Genomic DNA, 25357 nt, shown 5'->3' on the forward strand with positions numbered 1-25357 from the left:
AACACACCCGGCCAAGGAATTGCCTTCTTTTCCTGACACTGCGCAACCCAGAGCAAGGTCCCGCTTCTCTAAACGTTTCCCGTGCCAACCGGCACACACCCAGGTGCTGTCAGCCCCTGCGCGGCCCTCTCCGGAGCCTCCTGTGGCGACGGTCCCCCCGGCCGCGCCGCTGCCCGCTGCTGGTGGGTTGGCGGTGACCCTGGCTGAGCTCGCTGCTGCTGGGCCTGGCCAGCCTTCGTGCGGCTCGCCCGCCGCCCTCACTCACCGCGCCGCCGTGTGCAGCCCTCCCTGCCCTCCCCTCTCCCTTTAACAGGTGCCCTGCCTCCTCCTGCAGAAGTGCTCCGAAGGAACAGTCCCGTCCCCTCTCCTCACCCCCCATCCACCTCTCAGCCCACCCCACCCTAGCTGCACCCCATCGCCTCTCCAGAACAGCTGCTGAGCTCACCGGCGACGTCCCCCTGTGAGGTGCTGGTCCTGGCCGTCATCGCAGCAGAATCCCAGCAGCACCGACAGGGTCAGCGTCTCTTTCCCTTTGTCTATGGGACACATCACTCTCCTGGTTTGACTCCTCTTCGTCTGCTGCGCAGGCCCACTTCCTCTGCGCGGCTGTGAATTGACCGACTTCCTGAACACTCGCTCCAGGGTCCTCCTCATCCCACGCTCCCTCCTTCAGCAAGTCTCATCCACCCTTGGCTTGAATGACCACGGCTCTAAACGTGATTCTTTAATTTAGGTTTTCTCCCAGCTCGGATCCACGTGTTCAGATATCACTTGAGTGATATCTCCTGGATGCCTCAAGAGGACCTCAAACTCAGCGTGTTCCAACCAAAATCATTTTCTCGACTCCACACCACATGCCCTTTGATGAGCTCTCCTTCCAGAGCTCATCCTACCCCAGAGTCCATCTAGCCTCCCGGGTGGCTCCACGATTCCCGTCTCCTAGTATTCAGCTCTTGTGTGGTCACCTTCTTTTGAATGTGGCCAGTGTGACTTGCTCTGGTCGACAGTGGACAGCGAAAGTATCAGGATGTATGTGATTACGTGGATATAATTCCTTCACACAGGATTGTGACACCCATTCTGCTAGTGGAACCGAGCAAGACCCTACGAGGCCTTCCCACAATAGACCCCCACCCATGGCCTCTGTGGTGTGCTCTGAGGACCCAAGAACAAGATAGACTCAAAGGGCCAATACTGCTGGAACAAAGAGCTACAGGACTGCTATCACTCTGTACTATGCAACAATTGCAATGTCCCAAAATTTTCCCCAGCGGTATGCCATGTCCCTTGACCATCCCATATAAGGAAAGGTATTTGCCCCATTTTTCTCCCGCTCAGCACACTAAAAGTATACGTACTCTGCCCAGTCAGCAGAGGACTGCAGGTTCCCTGGCTATAAAAACAGGCAAGCAACCCATGCTCAGGGTTGACGTTCCCTGGCTACCAGGAAGTCGTCCTGCTGTTCTTGCAGCGACCCTTCTCTCTAATAAACTCAGTCTTCCTTGCATTCTGCCTTGTGTCTGGAAATTCTTTTCCAACCTGTGCTTGGACCACAGCATCCTCTCCCTGCCTTTTGTTTGTACAAAAACTTCATTCAAAGAATAAATTTAACCAGAGCAGTGAGAACATGCAGAAAGAAAGAAAGACAGTCAAACAAGACAATAATATTTTAGCCATTAAACAAAGTCAAGGACCTTCAGTTCTTCCCCAAGGAGTGTAGATAATGTTCTGAGCCACGTCCTCCGAGCCGTTGTGCAGATACTAAACCCTCACCAGGTGGAAGAAGCTGTCTGTGTGCTGCCCACGAGCACGCAGACCCCAGACAGTCTGGAACCAGGTTGACGATGCTGCCTCCCAAGTACCCGCCACCAACCCATCAGAAGCACGTCCGTGAGCTGACCACGCCCTGGTCCTTGAACACTGTGAGACTCCTCTCCACCCCTCCAGGCCAGGACACACTGTCTCCAGGGCATCAGCCTGCTGTGGCCCCTTTGCCTGGCAAAGCAATTTCTTTCTGCTTCACCCAGAACTCTGTCTCCGAGATTTAATCCAGCGGCAGCGAACAGAGGCCAAATTTTGGCAATGTCAGGAGACTCTTGCTGCCTTTGAAGACGCAAGACGCCGTGTTGTGAGCTGCAGTAAGGAGAGGGCCGTGGCGAGGAACGGAGGGAGGCTTCCAGCTGAAGGAACAGGCCTGCAGTCCAGGAGTGCAGAAGGAAATGAGTGCTGCAACAGCATGTGAGCTTGGAAGCAGGTTCTTCCTAGTCAAGCCTCAGATGACTCCAGTCCAGGCCCACAGCTGGCTGCAGCCTTGCAGAGGGCTCTGCTGTGCTGGACTCCTGACCCATGGAAACTGCGGTAACGGATGCGGTTTTAAGCTGCTGAAGTGGTGGTAATTTGTTATGCGGCAGTAGATTGCAGATACACCCTCCAACGCCAAGTCCTATCAGTTTTATCCCCTGCCTGCCTTTTGAATCCACCCCCTGACCCTCTCACCCACTGAGTCTCTGTCACCAAATCACAGCCTCCTTTCAGGCTTCTCCTCAAGGACTTTTCTCAATCCTCATAACTTGCCTTTCTCGCTCTGGTCCCAGATATTTTCTCATGTGGGTCCCTTGGCTCAGAATGCTCTTTTAGGCCCTCTGCTCCAGGGAGATTCCATTTATTCCTCCAATTTCAGTCATCAGTTCCTCAAGAAAACCTTTCTTGAGTGTCCTAAGTACAATTCCCCTTTACGCCTCTCCATTATGGTTTTGTCATAGTTGCAGTTTTACAGTTATTTATGGATTATGTCATTAGCAACAGGATCTCCTATCAGAGTGTGAGCTGTAGGAGGTCAGGAGCTATGTTTGGTTTTGCTCCTTACTGCATTTGGCACACAGCAGATGCTCACATACATTGGCTAGATGGATGGACAAATGGAAAAGTGAACGAGTGGATGAATATGTCCATTTTTGATGCTCAAATGTGGCAGACGGTATTTTCCAAAGTTTGCTGCAACAATGTCTCCCATCCCCTGTGCTCTTCTGAGTGGTCCTTGCCACTCCTCCCATCAACAGGTAGGTTCTGAGCCTCTTCCCCTTCAGCCTGGGTGAGCTGGAAGACGTGCCGTAATAAGATTTCCAAGGCTAGGCCTGCGTCTCTGGAGATGCTTCCTCTCAGGGAAATCAGTCACCAAGTAAGAAGTCCAACTACTCTGAGGCTGCTGTGTTGGAAAAGGCACACAGAGGCACTGTATTCAACAAACCCTGCTGAGCTGCCCGCCAACAGCCAGCAGTGACTGCCAGCCAAGCTGAATGAGTCATCTTGGACACCCATTCTGGGGGAACCCTCAGGCCAGGGTTCTGAGCCCCAGCCAGCATCTGACTACCACCTCATGAGAGACCCCAAGCAAGAACTGCCCAGCTAAGCCCTTTATGAATTCTGACCCACAAAACCATGAGCAAAATAAAATAAGGTTTCTTTTTTTTTACATGGAAGTATAGTTGATTGACAATATTGTGTTAGTTTCAGGTGTACAGCAGTGATTCAATTATATATATATTTTTTCAGATTATTTTCCCTTATAGGTTATTACAAGATATTGAATATAGTTTGCTGTGTTACACAGTAAACCCTTGTTGCGTGTCTAGCTTATGTATAGTAGTGTGTATCTGTTCATCCCATACTCCTAATTTATCTCTCCCCTCCCTTTCCCCTGTGATAACCACAAGTTTGTTTTCTATGTCTGGGAGTCTGTTTCTGTTTTGTATATAGAGTCACTTGTATTATTTTTTAGGTTCCACATCTAAGTGCTATCATATAATATTTGTCTTTGTCTGACTTCACTAATTATAACATTCTCTAGGTCCATCCGTGTTGCTGCAAATGGCAGTATTTCATTCTTTTTGATTGCCGAGTAATATTCCATTGTGTGTATATATCACATCTTCTTAAGCCAACCATCTGTTGATGGGCACTTGGGTTGTTTCCATGTCTTGGCTATTATAAATAGTGCTGCTGTGAACATCGGGGTACAAGTATCTTTTTGAATTAGAGGTTTCATCTTTTCCAGATATATGCCCAGAAGTGGGATTGCTGGGTCACATGGTAGCTTTATTTTTAGTTTTTTAAGGAATCTCCATACTGGTTTCCATAGTGGCTGCACCCATTTACATTCCCATCAACAGTGGAGGAGGGTTCCCTTTCTCCACACCTTCTCCAGAAAAATAAGTTTCTCTTAGCTGCTAAGTTTGGGGGTGATTTGTTACACAACAGTAGTAATAGGAAGAGAAATTTGGCGCCCAGAGTGGGGTACTGATACACCAAAACCTCCAAATGTACAGCACCATCCTTGTGACTGGGCAGCAGGCCAGCAGAGGGGCCTTGAGAAGACTCCTGGTGGAAACCTGATGGGCCCTGTGGATGAGGGCTTAAAGAAAAGTGAGGAAAAGGCGTTGCAAGATGGAGAAAAGAACATCGTTACTTACTGATGGAAAGTTTAGCAAAACTATTGCCTGCAGCAATGTGGGAAAGAGAAAATGTGCCCAGTGAACTGATAAATCTAAGAAGATTTCCAGGAAAAATATTGGAAGTTCCAAGTGCAACTGAGTGAAAGGTCTGAAGCAAGAAGCACCAGGCCAAGCACAAATGAAGGGGTTGTCATAAACTGCCAAGTTTTGGGGTCCGTAGAATGCAGCAATAAAAATTGAACAACCTGTTATTCAGGCATGTTTTGTGCATGGTGCAGAAGAACAGAAAAAAGAAGAAAATGACAAATAACTGTTCCGTTTTCCGTGGCAACGGGGAAAGGAATTTTATAGCAACTCTGCTTTGGGGACGTTTAAGTAAATGTAAGAAAATCTCTCTCACGGTGCAAAATTAATTGGCGGTGGTATTTTTATTGTGAAACATGTCTTTTAAGAAAGGGACAGAGAGCTGAGACTACTGCATGCCTCTTTGGGACCAGGCACTAGTCTCTCAACCTGTGAGGAAAGTAATATTGCCTTTTGATAGGCTGCAGAGGGTGGGAATCTATTAGCACTTGCAGGAGAAGTCTCCCTAAGGCGGAGGAAAGAACAACCAGGAAGGGACAGGGACAGTAATTCTTGCAGTTCACACAAGGCCAGGAGTAGTTCCCATATCCACTACCCAGAGTGGAAAATCATCCTTGAAAGTTGGGTGTGATGGTAAGATACCAAAGTAAGAGATTCAATGTGGGCAGAGGACAGAGCCAGAAGGCATGGGTGTGGGGCTGCCAGGCCTCCATGAGGGGTGGATAGAGAGCACTTGGGTTGGCAGGTGGGACAGTTAACTCGTGGCCACGTCCCAAGGAGCCTAAATGCCCAGAGGGTGAGTGACGCTCAGTGGGGGAGCCGTGGACATTTTTACAATTAGAAAAATCCCAGTGTTCCCAAGAGGTGACAGGTGGGTGCACCCGCTCCTACCTCTACCTTCTGTCTGCAATCTAGCCATTTCACAGAATTATAGACTCAGGGCAGAAGGAGCCCCGGGAGATCTTTTAACCCCACCCGCTTCCCATTAGAGGGGAAATGTGGCCCACTCTTAGCCCCTTTATACAGATTCAGTTTGTTGGCTTCTCTTCGTCTAAATGCTGGTGTGCCCCAGGGAATGGTCTTGAGTTTCTTCTTTTGTCTTCAGTTTACTCTCCTCTAAAGTCACCTTTATTCGTTCTTTGGCTTTAAAGACGCCCGTATTCTCATGACACCTCCATGCACGACTCTTGCCCTGACCTTTTCTCGGAACTCTGCATACATGCATCTCCACCTGTCTGCTCACGTCCCCACTTGGATGGTTCATAGGCATCTCAGATTAAACATATGCCAAATACAACTCCTGTCGTCTCCCCCAAAAGCTGTTTTCCCCAATCTTTCTCAACTCACCGTCCATCCAGTGGCTCCCGCCAAAACCTTGGCGTCATCCTTGATTCCTACCTTCCTTCACCCTGACGTCCAACTCAGGTGGTGGGTCTTTCCTGTCCTGCTTCCAAAGCTCTTCAACATCCCATTTCTGCCACCGTGATCACACACCAAGCCCTAGTATTTCTTTCCTAGACAAAGATTGCCCTCGCTCTGTTAGACTCCTTGCCCTCCTGATTTTCCAGCAAAGGAGAGAGATCTTTGAAGATATAACTCAGCCATTGCCCTCCTGGCTTTAAGTCTTCCAATTGGAAGACCCCACCTCAGGCATGTAGGTGAGCAGTACAATTTTTTTTTTTTTAATTTTTTGGCTGTGTTGGGTCTTCATTGCTGTGTGTGGGATTTCTCTAGTTGTGGTGAGCAGGGGCTACTCTTCGTTGCGGTGCGCGGGCTTCCCATTGTGGTGGCCTCTCTTGTTGCGGAGCACAGGCTCTAGGCGCGTGGGCTCAGTAGTTGTGGCACATGGGCTCAGTAGTCGTGGCTCTCACTAGGGCTTAGTTGCTCCGCGGCATGTGGGATCTTCCTGGAGCAGGGATCGAACCCGTGTCCCCTACATTGGCAGGTGGATTCTTAACCACTGCGCCACTAGGGAAGTCCACAAATTTTATTTATGAATATAATTTGACTCCCCATAAGTGAGACTTGATCAAACATTTTCTCAAAAGAGAGTTATTAACCAGAAAAATAAATTTACCAGGAAACTTTCATACTCTATTCACTTAAGACTGTGAGAAATAGTTCATCATTATTTACTTTTTATATAAAAAAGTTCTTTAGTACTTTATCTCCACTGGGTACATAATTTTCTGCTATTTGTAATAACTGATTTCTGTGGGGTTTTTTTCTTTTTTTTAAGAACTTTTATTGAGATACAATTGACATACAATAAACTGCATATATTTAAAGTGTAAAATTTGATATTTTTTCTTATTAGTAATGTATATATGGCAATCCCAATCTCCCAATTCATCCCCCCCAACCTCCCCCCCACCCCCCACTTTCCCTACTTGGTGTCCATATGTTTGTTCTCTACATCTTCTGTGGGTTTTTTTTTAAGTAAACTTTTTTTTATTGAAATAAAACCATACTTAAAGTACACAAATCATAAGCGTACAGCTTGATGAATTCTTTTTTTATTTATTTATTTTTATGTGTTGGCTGTGTTGGGTCTTTGTTGCTGAGCGTGGGCTTTTTCTAGTTGTGGAGATCAGGAAGTACTCTTCGCTGTGGTATGCAAGCTTCTCATTGCAGTGGTGTCTCTTGTTGCAGAGCCTGAGCTCTAGGCACGTAGGCTTCCGTAGTTGCAGAGCATGGGCTCAGTAGTTGTGGCTCGAGGCTCTAGAGCGCAGGCTCCGTAGTTGTGGTGCACGGGCTGAGCTGCTCCACGGCATGTGGGATCTTCCTGGAGCATGGATCGAACCCGTGTCCCCTGCATTGGCAGGCGGATTCTCAACCACTGTGCTACCTGGGAAGCCCTTGATGAATTTTCACAAAGTAAATACTCCCATTAACTGGGGCCCAGATCAAAACCCAGAACGTTCCAGGCACTCTAGAAGCCACTTGCAGTCATGACCCCCCAGGATTAGGCTCTGCCGCAGGTTTGTCTCACCTGGGCTTGGACTTTAGCGTGTAAGCAGCATCGTACTGGCTGTGCTCCTCCGCCTCTGACTTCTCTTGCTCGGCTTTGTGCTGGCGAGACCCATCTGCGCTGTTCCCAGTCCTGGTTCGGCGCTGCTCATCACCGTATAGCCCTCCTTTGTCCGGCTGCCCCACCACGTGCCTGTGCCGCCTCACGCTGGTGAAGAGCTGGGCCGTATCCAGTCTAGGGCTATTGCAAATAGTGCTGCTGTGAGCATCCCTGTTCACGCCTTTTGGTGAACATGGTACTCGTTTCCTTTGGGATACGCCCGGAGGTGGAATTGCTGGGTCATAGGGTACGTTTATGTTCAGCTTCGTTGATCCACTCTTATTTTCTTATTGTAGTAAAATATACATAACAGAAAATTTACCATTTGCGCCATTTTTAAGTGTACAATTCACTGGCATATAGTACATTCACAGTGTTGTGCAACCATCTTTATTATCTATTTCCAGAACTTTTTTGCTATCCCAAACAGAAACCCTGCACCCGTTAAATGACATCTCCTTAACCCTCCCTTCTCCCGACCCCTGGTAACCCCAGTTCTACTCTGTTTCTATGAATTTGCCTAGTCTAGGTACCTCGTATAAGTGGAAGCATACATTATTTGTCCTTTTGTGTTTGGCTTATTTCACCTAGCAGTTGTCGTCAGGATTCAGCCATGTTGTAGCATATGTTAGAACTCCATGCCTTTTTTTTTTTTTTTTTTGCCTAAATAATACTCTATTGTAGAAATAGGCCACATTTTGTTCAAACATTCATCTGCTGAAGGACACTTGAGTTGTTTCCACTCTTCGCTATGGTGACTAGTACTGCTGTGAACACTGATGTGCAACTATGGGTTTGAATCCTTGTTTTTAATTCTTTTGGGTTTTTGCCTAGGAGTGGAGGTGCCAGGTCATAAAGTCGTTCTATGAGTAACTTTTTGAAAAACCATCCACTTTTCCACAGTGACTATACAATTTTACATTCAAAACAGCAATTGATTTCTGTTTTTGACACAAAATTTTATGCATACCTACTTGTTGAATATTATAATTCATCTTAAGTTAATATAATTTAAATATATTTGCTATAATTCATTAATAAATATATTTTAAATGTATACTAAATTGTTTTAGACAAATATGGTATCTACAAAGCCAAGTGGTGCAATATTCAGGAAAATAAGAACAATATATGCAGAAATGGATCAAAATTGTAGGGAACAATTACAAGTTTGACTAGAAGAACAGTATTCCACGTACTACAAATGAGGGTCCCTTAACACTGACATTTCTAGAACAGAGTTATGATCAAATTCAGAGTTAAAGATTCTTATTCAGAAAATAAAGAGAAATATTAGAAATTCCAGCAACTAGTGACTATGAGTGGGAGCAAAAGTAAGAAGATGCCATTTGAAATACATTTTAATAGTTCTCCTTTGCTGCTGCTACCTTGTGATAAAATAAAAATGATTTTAATAGAACACAGACCCAGCAAGGGTTTAGATTTTGTGTGTGAACTTTTAAAAATGGATGAGCAGATGGGATATTCTTATGTCTGTTCTAAAACCTACATTAAAAACACATCCAGATACCCCCTGAGGAACAAGATTAAATGCAATCAAGGAACTTCACACACAAAGGCATTTATAAATATTGAAACATATATATATATATCTCGAATGAAAAGTACTGACACGTTATGCTGACATCAAAAGCACCTTGGCGTAAATAGTTGCATAATTGTATGCAGTCTGTGTGGGATGATATTCTAGACCAAGTGGAAGAGTTAATAAGGCCGCACAATAAAAAGGTTGCGTGCCTAACAGAAGGCCTGCCCCTTTGCTTACAACAAATAACAGCAACTTTGAAAGAATGTTTGATGAATGTAAAATTTTAGCGAAAGATATGGGTATACTGCTTGAATTTTATGGGAGGCAGTTACGCTCACCACTATACCACCAACGCTGCACTTGAACTTTAAAAGTATAGAAATTGGAAATGAACCACTGGATGTGTCCATTATTATAAGAAAACTGTATATCGAATGGAAATTAAGGAGATTATAGATGCCTTAATTTCACATTTGACATGAAGATATGAAATATTAAAGTGTCTTTACACTTAGAATTGTTAACTGGAGAACAGTTATTTTCTATGGATACATCTGATTTACACAGCCACTTATCTGACTCAAATATTCTGATTTAAGTCCTATAGGAATTTCATCTGATACAGTTTTAAGCAGCATGCAATATCAGTGATTTATAATATAAAATTAACACTGTGTTTGGATCTTCTAAGACTGATTCACAAATTTGCTTAGTGTAACCCTTTCCAATTTGGACCTGGCCTTGAGAAGGTTAGCACACCCAGTCACCACGGCATCCTGTAAGACATTTCAGTAAGCTGCAGTTAATGAAAAATTAAGATCACTTGGTCAAAGGAAATTAGCATGGCAATTCTCTCCATTAAAAACAAGGCAAGTAGGGACCTCCCTGGCAGCCAGTGGTTAAGACTCTGCACTTCCAGTGCTGGAGGCATGGGTTTGATCCCTGGTCGGGGAACTAGGATCCCGCATGCTATGCAGCGTGGCCAAAAATTTTTTTAAAAAAGATAAGCAGATGACTTTGGAAATATTGATGAGTTTGTTCCCACTAAAACCAGGAAAGCAAAATTATCAGTTGGTTTTTGTATAAATAAAATATTTAAACTTAAAATATTTTGAGTTTTAATATATCTACTTTTATTTTTCAATGCGTTTTCACCTACTTCAGTGTTCTGGAAAAAAAATATATTAGTCATTAAAAATCTTTTTTTTCCTTTTACTTTAGGCTCCAGTACCACTACGCAGAGTGCTGAGTGCTTGCCTCTGAGCGGGACGGGGGTCGACCAGGAGGAGCATGAGGAAACTGTCTGGGGTGATAGGAATGCTCGGTATCTTGCTCAGGGTCTGAGTTACAAAAATGTGTACATTTGTCAAAACTCTGCAAATTTTCACTTCCAAGCACATTTCATTGTAAACCTTACATTAAAAGAAAAAGACTGTCAGTAACCACTTGTTAATGAGGTACACGCTGAACTTAAGGGTAAAGTTGACTCTGAGTACATCAAAAGTAAAATGGATTAAAGGATGGAGGGTTGCCTAGATGTGATAGTCTAGTAAAATGTGAGTGGGACCATTGGTGATGGGTATACAGGTGTGTAGTGTAAAATTCCTTCAACCCTGCTATGTGTTTGCAAATTTCCATAGTAAGGTGTCGGGGAAAAGAGAAGGTAACTGGAGTCCTCTACACTTTGCTCCCATGCTAGTCGACCTGAGAGCTGCCCAGTCCAGGAGTGTCTCCAGGTGGCATGGCTGGGGAGGATCTGGGCACAGTTTTCTGAGGGTGAGGTGGTCAAGCCCCAAGAGGCTGGATCGAGCCCAGGAGGAGAGCAGGGCCAGATAGCATCATCCGGCCTGGGGAGAGGGGAGATGTGGAGACGGGGCAGGGCCTGAGATGGGGCAGGGCCTGGGCCCAGAACCCTTCTTCCTGCCTCCCCTCATTTCCCTTCCATTCTGTCAAGCACAGGCGGCCAAGGCTGACAGATTTGCCGGGAAAGAAAGAGCAAGTCCTTTTTAGATTCTGTTTAATTACACAGACCACACAAGAGCAGCCAAAGGTGCCAGCTCCCCAGGGCCCCTGCGCAGGGTCACCAGACAGTGACCGGATGGCTGCAACGTCAGTGGCAGCTGCAACCCTGCCTCCTGCTCGGCCTCCAAGTGGGGTGAGGGGGCCATGGCCTTGCGGCAGCTCCTCCCAGTCTCTCCCACTCCGGCGGGACCATGGAGCGCTCGGCCAGGACTGAGATTCAGCTGTGGTTCAAGCCTTGACTGTGTGGCCTGTGTGGGTCCCTGCGCGGGCGTCGGGTCCTGCACTTCCTTCTCAGATTTTCCCTGAGGTTCCTCCACTCCCAGGGGATTGGGGGCCCAACTTGGCTCCGAGGAAAATCCAGCTAACTTGTAGGCTTCAGAAAAGATGCTCTGTCACTTGGGAAGCGGGAATTACAAGTAATCAGAGGCCTTGGGAAGGCTCGCTTTACACAGGGAGGGATGCGGACAGAACATCCACATGAGCGGACCCCTTGCACTGCCTGTAACCCTCCGGGAACATCTATCTCATCATGTACCAGGCTGCAGTTTCTAAAATAACAGTAAAACACGGAACTGTTTTACTGTTTGGTAATACTGTACTGGACACAGTATTACCATCTCTGGAGAGACCCCCGCCTGCAGGCCTGGGCAGTGTGGCCCTCAGTGGTCCCCACTCTCCTGGTACGTGCACCCTGCATGCCCCCTCCCCCAGAGTGTGGGCCCAACCTAAGAAACAGGACACAGTCCTGGAATGGGGTTACAGAACTCTGCTCCCCCCTTGGCCATCCTCTAGGACGCTCCATCAGCCGCAGCCCCCGCCCTGTTGGGAGCTCCCTCCGAAGAAGCCCATGTGGCAGAGAACAGAGTGAGGCCTCCAGCCAAAAAGCAGAAAAGAACAAGGCTCCATCTAGTAGCTCGGGAGGAACCGAATCCTGCCCACAACCCGGGAGCCAGCCTGGAGGGTCCCGCCGACATCCTGACTGCAGCCTCGTAAGACCCCCCGAGGCAGAAACACCCACCGGTGGGGACTGGATGCCTGACCCACAGAAACTGTGAGCTAATAAGGGTCTGTGTCCCGCTGCTACGTGGTGGGTGGTTTGTCACTTTCCCATGATCTACTTTTGTGAGTGTCCCGCTCCAAGGTCTGAAGTCCAGAGGGCTCCGCTCCTGCCGGCCCTGGCTCTGCACACCCCTGAGGGCCCCGGGGGGGACGGGGCGCCAGACTAGCCCCTCTGCTCCGGCTCTACCCCCAGAGCCCAGTGAGGGCCAGGACGCGGCTGGACCTCGTGGAGTCTGATAAGCCTTCCAGATCCAACGGCCAGGAAGATGCTCCCCGAAGCTGCTGAAGAAGGAGAGAGGATGCAGGGCAGGCTCCGCACCCCACGGAGAGGAGGGAGGGAGGCAGGAGAGGAAGCCCCAGAGGCAGCACCTCCCCAGGCCCACCCCCGCCCCCAGGGGAGGGCCTCTTGTGCTTTACTCCCCACCCCTCCGCCTCCGCCCCTCACCCCTGCTGGTTCTCCTGCCCAGGCGTGGGGACCAGCCATTCCCACAGGAAAGTCCTCCTCCTCTGCTCAACCTCCTACCCACACCTGTCAAGGGCATCCCCGTCCTGCAGGCCTCCTCCTCCAGGAAGCCTTCCTTCAGGATCCTGCCTGTGGGAGGTCACCTCACCTTTTCTCAACCCCCCAGACCTACTTATTGTTCTCCTCTCATGGCCCTTGTTCCGTAAACATGAATGATCAGGAAATGTCTGCCTCCTGTAAAATCACCCGTTCTTTAAGGTAGAGGCCCTGCTCCCCTCTGAGGTGGTGGGATTCTCTGCGGGAACTCCTCCTGGTTATAGGGTGCAAGGCTGCCCCCGGAGGTTAGTTCTCAGCTTCCCTGAGGCACGGTGTGCATCCTCCCCGCTGCTCCCACCCTGCCCGGCCTCAGAGCTCACGCAGGGCCCAGTGGAGGTGTCCCCCGCCGGGGCTGAGCTTCCAGAGCCCGCAGGGACAGCCAAGCCTCTGGAGAGGTCCAGGGGGGCAGGGCCTCGGTATAGACTGGGTCCAAGGCAAAGCCTGAAGAGAAAAACCAAGAGCTCGGACCTGCAGGGGCTTCTGGGCTCAAGGCCTGCCCTGTAGCTGTGACACTCCTATACACGCCCCGTGCGCCAGTTCACACGAGAAGTGTGCTTCTCCCTCCTGCTTCCGTGTGGCATCCCATCCTTTACTAAGGGCCCTCACTCTGCTGCACTGCTCCTCCGCTGTGCCGACTGCATCGCCCCTTTTTAGCTATCAGAGTCAGGACCAGCAGGGCTGCCAGCGGGCAGTGGAAGAAGAAGCAGATGGGGGGCGTCGTGCCTCCTGCTCCCTGCCCGCCTCTCCACCCGCCCCCCAGGACTCACCTGGGCACAGCTGGGCACACTCGGTTGGTGCCCCCACAGCCCTCTCGGCAGGGTGACTGTGGCAGCCAGGGCGCGGTCCCGGGAGGTGAGGCGCTCAGAGCCTGCAGTGGAGGGACGGGGAGGACAGTCACCGGCCGCCGCAGCTGCGCCGTCTCCACCCACACCCACTGCGGGGAGACGGGCAGGAGGAGCCCAGCCTGAGCTGGGGGGCGGGGGCAGAAGGAGGCTGGAGAAAGACGGAGGAGAGGCAGGAGCAGAGGTAGAGGCGGGGAAGCCCAAAGAAGAGGGGCAGGTGAGAGGGAAGGGGGAGAGAGAAGAGGCAGGAGAAGACAGAATGAAGGAGGCAGAGAGAGAAGAGCAAGGGAGGCAGCGAGGGAGGCAGAGACTGAGGAGCAAGTGGGGACACGAGGGGACTGGAAAGGGCTCTGCTTCCACTGTTCCACTTCACGCTCTAAACAAGGCTGGCGCTGTTGCCAGATGGAGACACAGGTGTGCGAGGTAAAGAAGCAGGCAGAGAGGGGAAATGGAGACAAAGCAGGAGAGGCAGGAACAGAGAAGGGATAGAAAGCGTCTAGTCAAGGATCAAGAGACCAAAAACCAAGCCCACCCACCCCCGTGTGGCCTGCAAAGACACAACCAGACAGCAGCGCCAGGCCCCGTGGCTTCAAGGCTTTCAGAACTCGAGGACCACACTGTCCCCAGCGCCACTCCAGCTGCCCTGGAGCACGGAGGAGTAGAGGCAGGGCTCCCGAGCTTCTCACAAGGGCAGCGGAGGTGGACACCCCAGCCAGGCAGCACACGAAAGAAAACGATACAACTACATCCCTTAGGAATGTTGTTGCAAAAATCCTACACAACATTCTGGAAAAGGCAAAAATATGGAGACACGAAAAAGGTCAGTGATTGTCAGGGGTTGGGGGAGGGAGGGGTGAATGGGGGAGCACAGAGGACTCTGAAGGCAGTGAAACGGCGCTGCGTGGACGCCAGCGGTGGGTGCCTGCGGTGCCTTTGTTCAGATCCACAGAATGCACCACCAACACTGGGAGCGGTTGCTCATGCAAGGTACAAACTTTGGGCGCCAATGACGTGTGGGTGCAAGTTCACAGCGTCTGGCGGGGGAGGCTGATGACAGGGAGGGCGTGCATCTGGGGACAGGGGTGCGTGGAGACGCCTGTGCCTTCCGCTCCATTCAGATACAAACCTAAAACTGCTTCAACAGATAAAATCCAGTCTAAAAAATCCTACACAAAATTACACACAGACCAAGTTCAGCAGGACCTTGACCCCACCATGGCCACTGGGGCTCACAGCAAGAATACAAGCATGGCCCATACTGGTGAATCCCAGTCACAGAATACCACCTGTGGACAGGCCAGAGGACGCACACGAGAAAACGTGTGATTATCTCCAAAGGCGCCGAGAGGCGCCCCCAAGTTTCACCGCCTTCCCTTAAAACAAGTTTTAACAGCAGTAAATCAGGGAGCTAGGAATGCCCGCCATGAGTGAGTGTGGAAAAGCGCCACCCTCATCTGCTGAAGGTGGGAGTGTACAGCGAGACAGTTTTTCAGGGCAGCAAGCTGACACATGTACACGTCTTTCAATGACTTACCATTTTCCTGGCCATTTTGACTCTAGAAATGTACACAGCATGTTACAGAGTACACAGCCTGTTTGCTGAGTATTGATCTTAGCAAAACCTTGGAAGCCCTTTCTACAAGTCTTCCATGTCCAGGGAAGAGGAGGACACCCTGCAGGGTTAAGATGCACGATGAGGGTCTGCCTGCAGGGCGTGGTGGGCCAGGCTGCTCCGTGAGGGAGGGGCTTTCTCCTCCTCCCCACCGTCCCTGGGGCCTAGGACAGTGCTTGGCACACAGCAGGTGCACAGTCTACACTGCTGAATAAATGATTCTATTGTTGGGTTAAAGGTATGCACAAATGGTCCTGTCTGCATAAGAAGAGAAAGACATTTATCCTATCCCACTTATATGCTTCTAGATGCACGAAAGCATCATAAAGGACACCCAGGAAATTGTTAACCATGGAGACTCCCGGGGAGAGGGACAAAGGTGCAGACTGAGAGGGAAGACCTTGGACCTTCCACTGCAGGCCTCTGCTGGTGCCCGACTTTTCCTGGGAGTGCGTATTCCTCTTAAAACAAAAATCTGGTTTCAGAAAGGGTTATTTGAACTATCTGAGCCTCAGTTTCTGCATTTGTGAAATTAACAATAGTAACACTTGCCTTAGAGGGTTGCTGTGACATTTAAGGAAAGGATAAAGTCACGTGAATAGAGCACTTTACATACAGCCCCTTGGTACCTGGTGTGTGTCAATAAATACAGAAAACACGAGTATTTTTTAAGAGACTCCAGGGACCTGGCTGCACAGTCCCTCAAACAAGGCCCCACGTCATCCTGCCTCCAGGCCTTTGCACTCATTTCCTCTGCCTGGACCCCTCCTTCCCAGGACAGCGGCTTGCTGTTCCCCACACCATCCATTCGCCGCTCAGACAAAGCCTACACACCAGCCATCTCAGTCGTCAACTCACCGAGACCTGCACCCTGCCCCACGCCATCACTCCCTGTCCCCTTGACCTGACTTATTTTTCTTCTTCGTGTGCAAACACCGTCTGCCACAGCACGTATTTCTTGTCCGTTTCCCTCATTACAGCATACGCTTGAGAAGAAACTATCCGCAGCCACTAGAAGAACACCTGACAAAAGGAGGCATGCAAGAAACACTGTGCGGTGAATACACACACGTCGTCTGAAATGTACCGTCACGGAAACGCAAGAGAGAAACCTTGCAAGCTGCATAAAACCAAGGGGACCAGGAAATGCTTCCCGCAGGTGACATGGGATCAACCTTGAAGGCAGGCCCTGACCCAGCAGGGCAGCAAGACAAACACTAGGCAGGGGGTGCGGCAGGAGCCGGGCGCAGAGGCGGGGCCATGAAGTTCCGGGCTCCTGAAGGACTTACGTTCAGGAGGTTATACTAGACGGAGAGAGTTTTCTTAAAGACCACTCTCATTCTCCAGGTGAGCGATGAGGACCTGAACTGAGAAGGGAGCAGCAGGAGCAGAGGGAAAGGGATAAGGTGTAAGATGCCAACTCACGCATTCATTCCTTCACTCCACCCACTGAGACATAGAATTGACCCTTCCTGGGCGCTGCTCACAGGGTGGGACTGAAGCTTCCTGCCCTGAGCGGCTGACGACGGCCACGCTGCTCTCAGGGGTCCAGAACACGAAAGAAGCGCAGGCTTTGCAGGAAAGCCGAGTTCAGGTTCAAGCTGGCTGAGCCGGAAGAACCTGTGGGATGTCTGAGAGGCGACAACCCGGGGCATTTGGGTCAACTGGACCAGAGCTCCCGGGAGCAATGGGCTGGAGGTCCTTTCTGGAGTCAGCGACACAGCAGGCGAAGCCACGGAGATCGTACAGGTTATAGTCTAGAGGAAACAGGTCCGAGGAAGACGCGGGACACAGCGATATTTACAGGGCCGGCTGAGGAGGAGAGCCCTGCCTGGAACTTGAGGAGGAATGGTTGGAGATGAAGCAAGAAAATGAGAGGGAGGACAGGGTCTTAAGAAGCACCAGGTCATCGACGGTGTCGGATGCTGCAGCACTTAGGTAAGATGGAGGCAAGGGGTCTACCTGGCAGGTAGCTCTTTGCCAGAGACTGCCAGAAGTTTTCAGTGGAATGGTGGGAAGTGGAAAACGATGACATTGTGTGATGAGCAAGCAGGTGAGGAAATGAAGAAAGTAAGAGTGGAGACTATTCTCAAGAAACGTGACTGTGAAGGAAACGGTAGGACAGTAACTAGGAGATCCCAATGAGGTCTAAACAAGTTTCCTGGGACGGAGCGGACAGAAGCCAGGAGCTTTGGGTTTTGCAGCTAGGTCAACTGGAAGAGGTTAAGCCCAAGCCAGGGTTATTGACTGAGACGTCTCAGGCACAAGTTCCCCAGGTTAAGGTGGGGCAGGACCTGGAGGGGAGAGGAAGATGGTATCCCAAGTGTCATCCAGTGACGGTGGGTGGACAGCATGCCAGCAACGCGGGTCAGAACAGCTATGGCCAGAGTGCACCATCTTCAGGGGGGGACAGGGTTTTGTGTGAGGGCGGAAGAGCAAAAAGCCTGGGTGCTCCCAGGAGGAGCTAGAAGGGCCTGGGTTACGGGTTTCAACCCTTCTCCCTCCATTTAAACCCAAGGGCCATCGTTAATAACCTGACGAGCTGCGGGCTTCTCTGGCTACTCTGCCAAGCAACGCCCTTGTCTACCTCGGGGCGGACGGGGCGGCTCCCTGCGGGCTCTTGCTCATCTCAAGAGAAGGCCAGCTCCGCGACAGCAGAGCTCTGGACACGCTCGTCGCGGCGATCCCTGCACGCAGCAGGCGCTCAGCGCACCTGCAGAATGAGTGCTGGGCAGGGCCGAGGCGGGCCTCCCCGACGGTCAGGGAGGGTCGCGTGCCCTCCCTGAGAACCCTGCTCCCAGGCACAGCCTGCAAGGACGCCCTCCTTCCTCGACACCAGCCGCCGTGGGCTCTGGCTGCGCTTTCCAACCGTCTGGGGCGCTTGCAGTGTTGCCGACGTCCAGGCCTCCGGGTGACCCGCGGCGGTCAGCGGCCCTGCGCTGGGGCCGCAGGCGGAGGGCCCGAGCGGCGGGGCACCGGCGCCTCCACCGCTTCCTCTCCCGGTCCCGTCCCAGGGATGTCGGAGGGAGCGCGGCCCAGGCTCCGCCGGCCGCCAAGCCGCTTAACCGACGGCGCGAGGCCCCCGGCGGCCGTTGGGCTCCGTTGGGCTCCTTTGGGCCGGGGGCTCGCAGCTCGAGGCGGCGGGGGGCGGGGCCTCGGGGCGGGGCGGGGCCTGCAGGGAGGGTCCTCCGGTTCGGCCCGCAGGGACCTCGGGGAGAGGACGAGCAGAGGACGAGGACTACACTTCCCAGAACTCACCGCGGCTCTCCGTGGGCGTGAGGAAGAGCAGGACAGGGTGGGGTGGGGTGGGGCGGGGCGGGGCGGGGCGGGGCGGGGCCAAGGCCTCAGAGGGGCACACTCCCCGAGCGCCTCCGAGCGCCTCCGAGAGCGCCTCCGAGCGCCTCCGAGCGCCTCGCGTGCTTTCAGACCTCCTTGAGCGTCTCCAGCGCCCGCGCGCAGGGCGCCTGCGAACGCCTTTCCCTTCGGGTGAGGATCAGCTGTGTTTGGGCTGTGGTGTGCGCTGCGCATCTCACGTCTCCATGGAGACCCGAGGAGACGGAAGATACAGGGAGGTCAGCAAGGATGGAGACGGACTTTAGCTCGAGGGCACGTGGAGGTAACACACCAGACGGACCAGATGGGCTTACGGGGCGGGGTGACGCTGCGCGCCGGGCCGTGGGCGCGCGGGCCCGCGTTCCGGACTTGGCAGGAGGGGGCGATGGCCGGCGAGGGAGGGCAGCCCGGAGAGTGGGTGCTCCTCAGGCCGAGGGAGGGGAGCCCTTCAGGAGGGGGAGAGCGGTAACCCCAGAGCAGTGCTTCCCCGGAAGGTCGAGCCGATTGAGACTTAGAGAGACAACCACCGGATTCGGAAACGCGGACGCCCCCGGAGCTCCCGACAGGGGCTGGGGTGGCGGGGGCAGTAGCCTGACTGCGGAGGACGGAGAGCAGTGAAAGGTGCCAAGTGGTGCCACTAAGTGTCGACGACGCTTGCAAGCAATTCTGCTTTAAAGCAGAGAAAGGAGGCGGAGGTTCATAGGGCACGTCGGGTCTGGGGAGGTTTTCTCTCTTCTTTGCCTTTTTATTTTATGTACTTTTTAGCTGTGCCGCGTGGCATATGGGATCTTAGTTCCCTGACCAGGGATGGAGCCCGCACCCCCTGCATTGGAAGAGCGGAGTCTTGCCCACTGGACCACCAGGGAAGTTCCTCTCCTTTTCCCAGATGAACCTATTACAGCTTGTTTGCAGTTGGATGAGGATGACCCAGAAGGAAGGCGAGATTAATGCTGCAGTGGAGAGAGCAGGGGCGAGGGTACAGGACCCACAGCCCATGCGGAAGGCTGTATCACGTTGGAAGGCAGGAAGCCTGGGCAGAGGCGCAGGTGGGTGTGCTTGGCAGAACGATGGCTCCCCAACGACGTCCACATCCTGCAACTGTGTTACCTGACTTGGCAAAAGAGGCTTTGCAAACCTGATTAAAGGTTAAAGACCTTGAGATAGGGAGATCATCCTGGATTATCCAGGTGGCCTCAAGGTAATCACAAGTAGAAAGAAGGAGGCAGTAGAGGAGGGTCAGAAAGCAGTGTGACTATGGAAGGAAGGCCACATAGATGCACCGTGGCTTGCTTTGGAGGTGGAGGAAGGGGGCCACCAGCCAGGGAATGTGGGCGACGGCCTCTGTAGCGGGAAAAGGAAGGGACATGGATTCACCCTCAAGCCTCTAGATAGGAACGCAGCCCTGCCTTGACCTTAGCCTAGGGAATCCTGTCAGACTCCTTCCTAACTTACAGAACTGCAAGGTAATGAATGTGTCTTTTGAGCCACCACGTTTGTGGCGCTGTGTGGCATTCACAGAAGACTAAGACAGTGGGCCAGGGACTGAAGTGGGAAGGAGGCGGTTCTCAGGGAATGGGGAAGCAAGCCGATCAAGTGCCTACAGCAAGGCTTGCGGGGGCTTGTTGGGTGTTTCAGAGAGAGGAGGTGGTGTGGAAGTTGTCTGGCAGAATGGGAAGGAATGCAGGCAGGCAACTGGAGGTCCCAGGCTGCATCACAAGCAAAAGCTGCTCTCACCCCCCAGAGGGTGACAGTGATCTCTGCTCTGGGGGCCACTTACATCTGTGAGAAAGAAGAGACTGCTCTTGAGGGGGTCCAGAGAAGCTCACAGGTGGGAGGGGGCCCAGGGCCAGAGTTCCGGGTTAGTGGCTTCTGACCTTAGGAGGGCCTTGGTCTCAGTGACATCTTTCCCCCCAGGTCAGCCTCCTGCACCTCGAATCCCGTGTCCTGGGGTCCCCTGGGCCCTCTTGCAGGGCCTCTGGGAGGATGGGACGGGTGTGGCTATGAGAGGAAACGGTGGCTCCTTCCAAACAGTCCCTGGCTGATGCCCCTGGAATGGCCTCAGAGCCAGTCACCGTGGCCTTTGGGCGCTGCTGAGAGCTGCACAGGACAGAGGTCTTACAGGCGGACCTGCTCTCGCCTCCCTGCAGACACATCCTGCATCAGTCTCACTGAGGCAATTAAAATAATCCCAGGAAAAAGGTCTCCATCTCTCTTGAGCTCTCTTTTATGGACCTGCCTCCCCACCCCAACGCCTCAATAACTCATCCCCAGTGGCTACAATTAGCCTGCATCTGGTTATAGCCTGGTGGCCGGGGTCTAAGACTCAATCACCGGCGCGCCGTGGTGAAAACCCCTGGTGGCCAGGACCTGCTGGCGGGCTTCTGTAAAAGGGTTCTTGGAAGAGACGTTTTTAAAGCAAAGGCACACACTGGAGAGGAGACCCAGGTGTTAATCCTAAATGGTCACACCTTGACCCGGCCTGGGCACTGCCAACCCAAAGGGAGAACAAGAACAAGCTGCTCTAGGGTCCTGGAGCAGGAGACGCGGGGGCTGGGCTACCTGTGGCCGTGACTGCTGGCAGCCCACCGTATGCTACCGTCAGACCCAGCCCAAGAGCGCGGTCCCCCTACCTCCCGGCTGCACATCTCTTCCAACGTTTCTGACCTCCTGGGCCCAATTTAGCCTCAAGTCCAAACTGCCTGGGCCATGAACTGGGTGGGTCTCCGTGTCCCTGAGGTCACTGGCAGTGGCGAAGCTCCCTCTTCAGTCAAGAAAAGTGATCATCTAAGCAGACCGACGTCCGCATCACACTCATGGACCCTAAAACAGACTCTTGAAAGAAACTTCCAAACCACATGGCTAGCAATCAGGCATTCGTTTTATTCCCGGAAGGTCACAAAGAAGACAATGGTCCAGGGACAGGCTGTTTCCCTACTGCTTAGTTACTCTGGAGACAAACTCCATGCAATGGTTTCCATCGCCAGGGTGCACACAGTTCCCAGGGAGAGCAGGCCAGGCCCCAGGACCTGGAGGGGAAACCCGCCTAGAACGGCCTGGCAGTAGGGAAGCAGGAGCACTATCCGCCGCGAGAGCTGCCCCGGGGTGTCCCATCTTCATAGCCTTCACTCGAACTTTGCTGACAAAGGGTCAGAAGTTTTAAAACCACTCACGGGATTAGAAACAGGAAAAAAAAATGTGCTTGGTTTAGTCTTTATGCATTTGACACCTTCATGACACCACAGCCTTCAGCAATACTTCAGAAGGGTAACTAACTCTCCAACATCCTTTATTTAACAGAATTGGAACAACTGATGGCAACCTAATACACAAAGTCAAGAGTGCTAAACGCAAGACACACAGAGAGCCCACTTCTCTCTGGCAGCTCTGGGCAATGCTGCAGATGCCGGCCCTCGTCCTGGCTGAATGGCCAGGGCCTGAGGTCTCCTTCTGCCAGGACACTAGCGCCCAGCACCCAGGAGAGCCTCGGCTCCACTCTGTCCCCAGACCCACACAGTGCCGGAGAAGCCTGGGACAGGTGAGAGCCCTGGTAGCCCTGCAAGATTCTTCCCCCCGCCTGTAGCTCCCTTCCGCCACCCACCAGAGCGCTGGGGGCTGGAGGTGGTCCATTAGTGTTACTGCCTTCAGAAACAGGGGTCTGGCTGGGCTGGTTATCCCACACGGCCCTGCAAGCCGTTCACTGGAGGAGGGTGGCAGAATTGGGAGACATCCAGGACTCTGCCCCTGTCTGGATATCTGGACCTCAGGGAGGAGGGAACAGAGCATGGGAAGGCAGGGCCCACCCCGCAGGCCCCAGGCTGCCATTGGTCACCAAGGTCTCCAGACACTCTGGGCTATGCGGGCAGCGGTCAGGCTGCCCAGGGCTGCGGGCACCAAGTCCGGCCCCTCAGCAGGCGCCCGGCTCAGTTCAGCCTCGGGGACCTCCTCCAGGTCGGAGGACTGGTCGTCCCCGGAGCCCCGGGGGCTGGGCAGGGGCGACCCCAGGGCGCCTCCTACTGGCCAGCTGCTCCGTCCATGGGCTCCCGGCGGCCCGGACAGGGCGTCCCCCAGCAGATCCCGGAAGCTGCTGCCCTCGCGCAGCGGCATGGACTCCAGCAGGTGGTTCAGGAGCTCGGCGGCGACGGTGGCGTCGATTGCCTGGCACGTGGACACGAACGTGTGCACCTCGTGCATGCACTGGATGTAGCCGGCGGCGAAGCGCTCGCTGGCTTCCGCTTGCAGCTGCTCGCGCTCTGCGCCCGGGGGTGGGAGGGGAGAGGGCCGCGCGCGGCTCGGTGAGCAGCGACCGCTGTGGCCCGGCCCGCCCGGCCCGCGGGGACGAGGCTCACCCAGGAGACGGGGTTGGGGAGGGGGGAGCGCCCTGCCACGGGAGGGGCCGCCCTGGGCGGCGCCGGGCAGCGGCGGGCCAGACCAGCCGCCCCGCGCCCCCGGCTCGCGCGCCCCGCCGCCACTCACCGCGCGCCCGGCCCCGCAGCGCGCCCTGCACGCGCCGCACCGTGAGCTCCAGCACCTCGGCGTTCTCCAGCTTGGCCTGCACCTGCGCCGGCGGCAGCGCCCGGCGGGGCGGGGCGGCGCGGTGAGGCGAGGCCGGACCGCGCCCCCAGCCCGCCCGCCGGCCGTCCCCGGGCGCCCGCCCGCTCACCTCGGCGCCCGCCAGCAGCAGCCGCAGCTCCTGCAGGCTCTCGTTGATCCGCGCGCGCCGCTTCTTCTCCACGAGGGGCTTCCGGGCCTGCGGGAAGCGAGCGACTGAGCCCCGGCGCTGCGCCGGCCCCCGCCCGCCCGCCCGCCCGCCCGCGGCCGCAGCCGGCACCTTGCGGTCCCCCCGCGCCTCACAGCCGCCCTCGTCCTCCCGGCCCGCACGGCCCCGGCCGCGCGCCAGGAGCGGAGCCATGACCCGCCCCGCCCCTCGCAGCGCAGCGGCCCGCAGCCGCCCGGCCCGCGCCCTGGCGTGGGATGCGCCGGCCGGCCGCGCCGCGCGCCCCTTTATAGCGCCTTATTTGCATCTCGGCGCGCCGGCGGCCCGCGCGGGCCAATGGCAGAGGCGCGCTTTGTCTGGCCCCGCCGCCGGCGTCGGCGGGCAGCTGGCGGGGCGCGGCTCGCGGGCCCCGCGCCACCCCCGCGCTGGGGGGCCCCGGAGGGGGCGGTGGCCCGGAGAGCGGTGGCCGCGGGCGCGCTCGCTTCCCCTTCCTACCTCGAGCGGGGCGCCCGGGCGCGCGGGGCGGGCGAGCGGCAGCGCGTCCGGCCACTCCCTCTTGCACTGGTTCACGCGCGCTTGACCTGGTTCACCCGGGGAGCCGCGGAGAGGACGCTCCTGCGCCAGTGCCGGCGTCCCGGGGGCCAGAGCCACAGCGAAGGCCGCGGGCTCCCGACCTGCAGGGAGCTACAGGTCGGGCTGGGGTGGCTGCAGAGTCGCGGGGAGGTGAGGGCCCACAGGGCGGCGGGGGTGGGAGCGGGCCCTTGGCCCCCTTCGGTCCTTGCGGACGTGTGGGTCCTGACACCCGAACCTCGACGCCGCCTTCAGCCGGCCCAGGGGTCCTAGCGGGGCGGGGTCCGCAGGCGCGCCCGCACCGCTCCGTCTCTAGGCGCCCCTTCCCGGGCATCCCCCGCCCCCACAGGCCGTCTGTTCCCTCCTGGTGACCATCGCCCTCACCCCTGGAGTCCCGCTGTCCCCTTCTAGTCCCCCTCGCTCCCCGACGCCCCTTCACTCCCTTCCCCCCTCAGCACCCACCGCTATGCGCCCTTTCCCCACCCCACCCCCGGCTGTCACCCCCGCACGCCCTTGCCTGATCCAGCACCCCGTTCGTTCGCCCCGGCCCGCCTCCCGCCTCCTGTCGCCCTCGTCCTCCTCCCCGGCCCCCTCTGCTCCCTTCCCCCCCCCCGCTCCCCCGCCCGGCTGGCGGAGGCCGCCGTCTGGTCCCCGTAACTTGATGCCCGTGACAGTTGGCAGCTGCAGGCGCTTCGGGCGGAGAAAAGCAGCAGCCCGGCCAAGAGCGACAGGTGTTGGCCGCGCCTTTGTCTCCGCCGCTTTGTCCCTCGGGCGGGCGCGGGCGGTGGGTGCGCCTGTGTCCGCCAGACGACCGCCACCCCCACGGCCGGCCGTCCATCTGCCGGCCCAGCCTCCCTGCGGGTGGGGTGCATGGGCGGTCGGGCCGAGCCCTGGAGACGGCAGCCTGGCCCCAGTTCTGCTGGCTTAGGTCCACACCGTCTCCTGGCAGAACCAGAATACCAGTTTGCCTTCAGGCCGCCGGGCCTTTGCACACACAGAGCCTTACACCTGGAACACGCTGGGATCTCCCTTCCGTGGCTATCTCCTCACTGTTCAGGTCTCAGCTTCCCTGTCCATCTACCCAGTGGGAGCCAACCTGCTCTAGAGTAGCACTGCACCCTTACCCAATCCTCTGCTTCCTTTCCCGGGACTGGGATCGTCAGGGTCTGGTCTGTGCCCCTCCAGGTTATAAGCATCCCTGACCAGGCACAGTCTGACTGAGGACCCCTTACATACCCCCAGCACAGAGCCTGGCCTAGCAGAAGCACTGGGCGGGTAGGAAAGAGGCGTGTCCCAAGCCTGGCTGAAAAGCAGCAGGGGCAAGAAAAATCCAGGGACTGCCGTGTGGTGGGGTGGTAGAACCAGGCCACAGACACCCACCCGTGCCCCCAGCCACCTGAAGGTGGATGTGGCAGCCCCTCAGGTGGCTGTCTCACTCCATGCTCCCCACCAGGGGACCTCCACAGGTAGGGCAGGTGAGAGGCTTGGTGGT

The 25357-nt window shown here is 54.6% G+C and overlaps 1 protein-coding gene across 3 annotated transcripts; it reads right to left on the reverse strand.

The window, feature by feature from the left end:
* Positions 1-22190: 22190 nt before the first annotated feature.
* On the reverse strand, positions 22191-23490 carry HES6 (hes family bHLH transcription factor 6). 3 transcript variants are annotated; one of them, XM_057746846.1, is made up of 4 exons: positions 23410-23490; positions 23242-23328; positions 23055-23130; positions 22191-22831 (listed from the first exon to the last, which is right to left on the reverse strand). In XM_057746846.1, the coding sequence occupies exons 1-4, from the start codon at positions 23488-23490 to the stop codon at positions 22407-22409; spliced, it is 669 nt and encodes a 222-aa protein (XP_057602829.1). In that variant the 3' UTR covers positions 22191-22406. The 3 variants fall into 3 exon arrangements, with proteins under 3 accessions (XP_057602829.1, XP_057602828.1, XP_057602830.1); XM_057746845.1 differs by having other exon boundaries at positions 23055-23136; XM_057746847.1 differs by having other exon boundaries at positions 22658-22831; positions 23095-23136.
* Positions 23491-25357: the final 1867 nt, after the last annotated feature.

Source organism: Hippopotamus amphibius, chromosome 8 (assembly GCF_030028045.1).
Source record: "Hippopotamus amphibius kiboko isolate mHipAmp2 chromosome 8, mHipAmp2.hap2, whole genome shotgun sequence".
NCBI lineage: Eukaryota > Metazoa > Chordata > Mammalia > Artiodactyla > Hippopotamidae > Hippopotamus > Hippopotamus amphibius.

Coding starts and splice junctions, on each gene's coding strand:
- HES6 (XM_057746845.1), bottom strand. CDS start 23,490: ATGGCTCCGCTCCTGGCGCGCGGCCGGGGCCGTGCGGGCCGGGAGGAC. Junction 23,329..23,409: donor AGGCGCGGGGGGACCGCAAG/GTGCCGGCTGCG, acceptor CGCTTCCCGCAG/GCCCGGAAGCCCCTCGTGGA. Junction 23,137..23,241: donor TGCTGCTGGCGGGCGCCGAG/GTGAGCGGGCGG, acceptor CCGCCGGCGCAG/GTGCAGGCCAAGCTGGAGAA.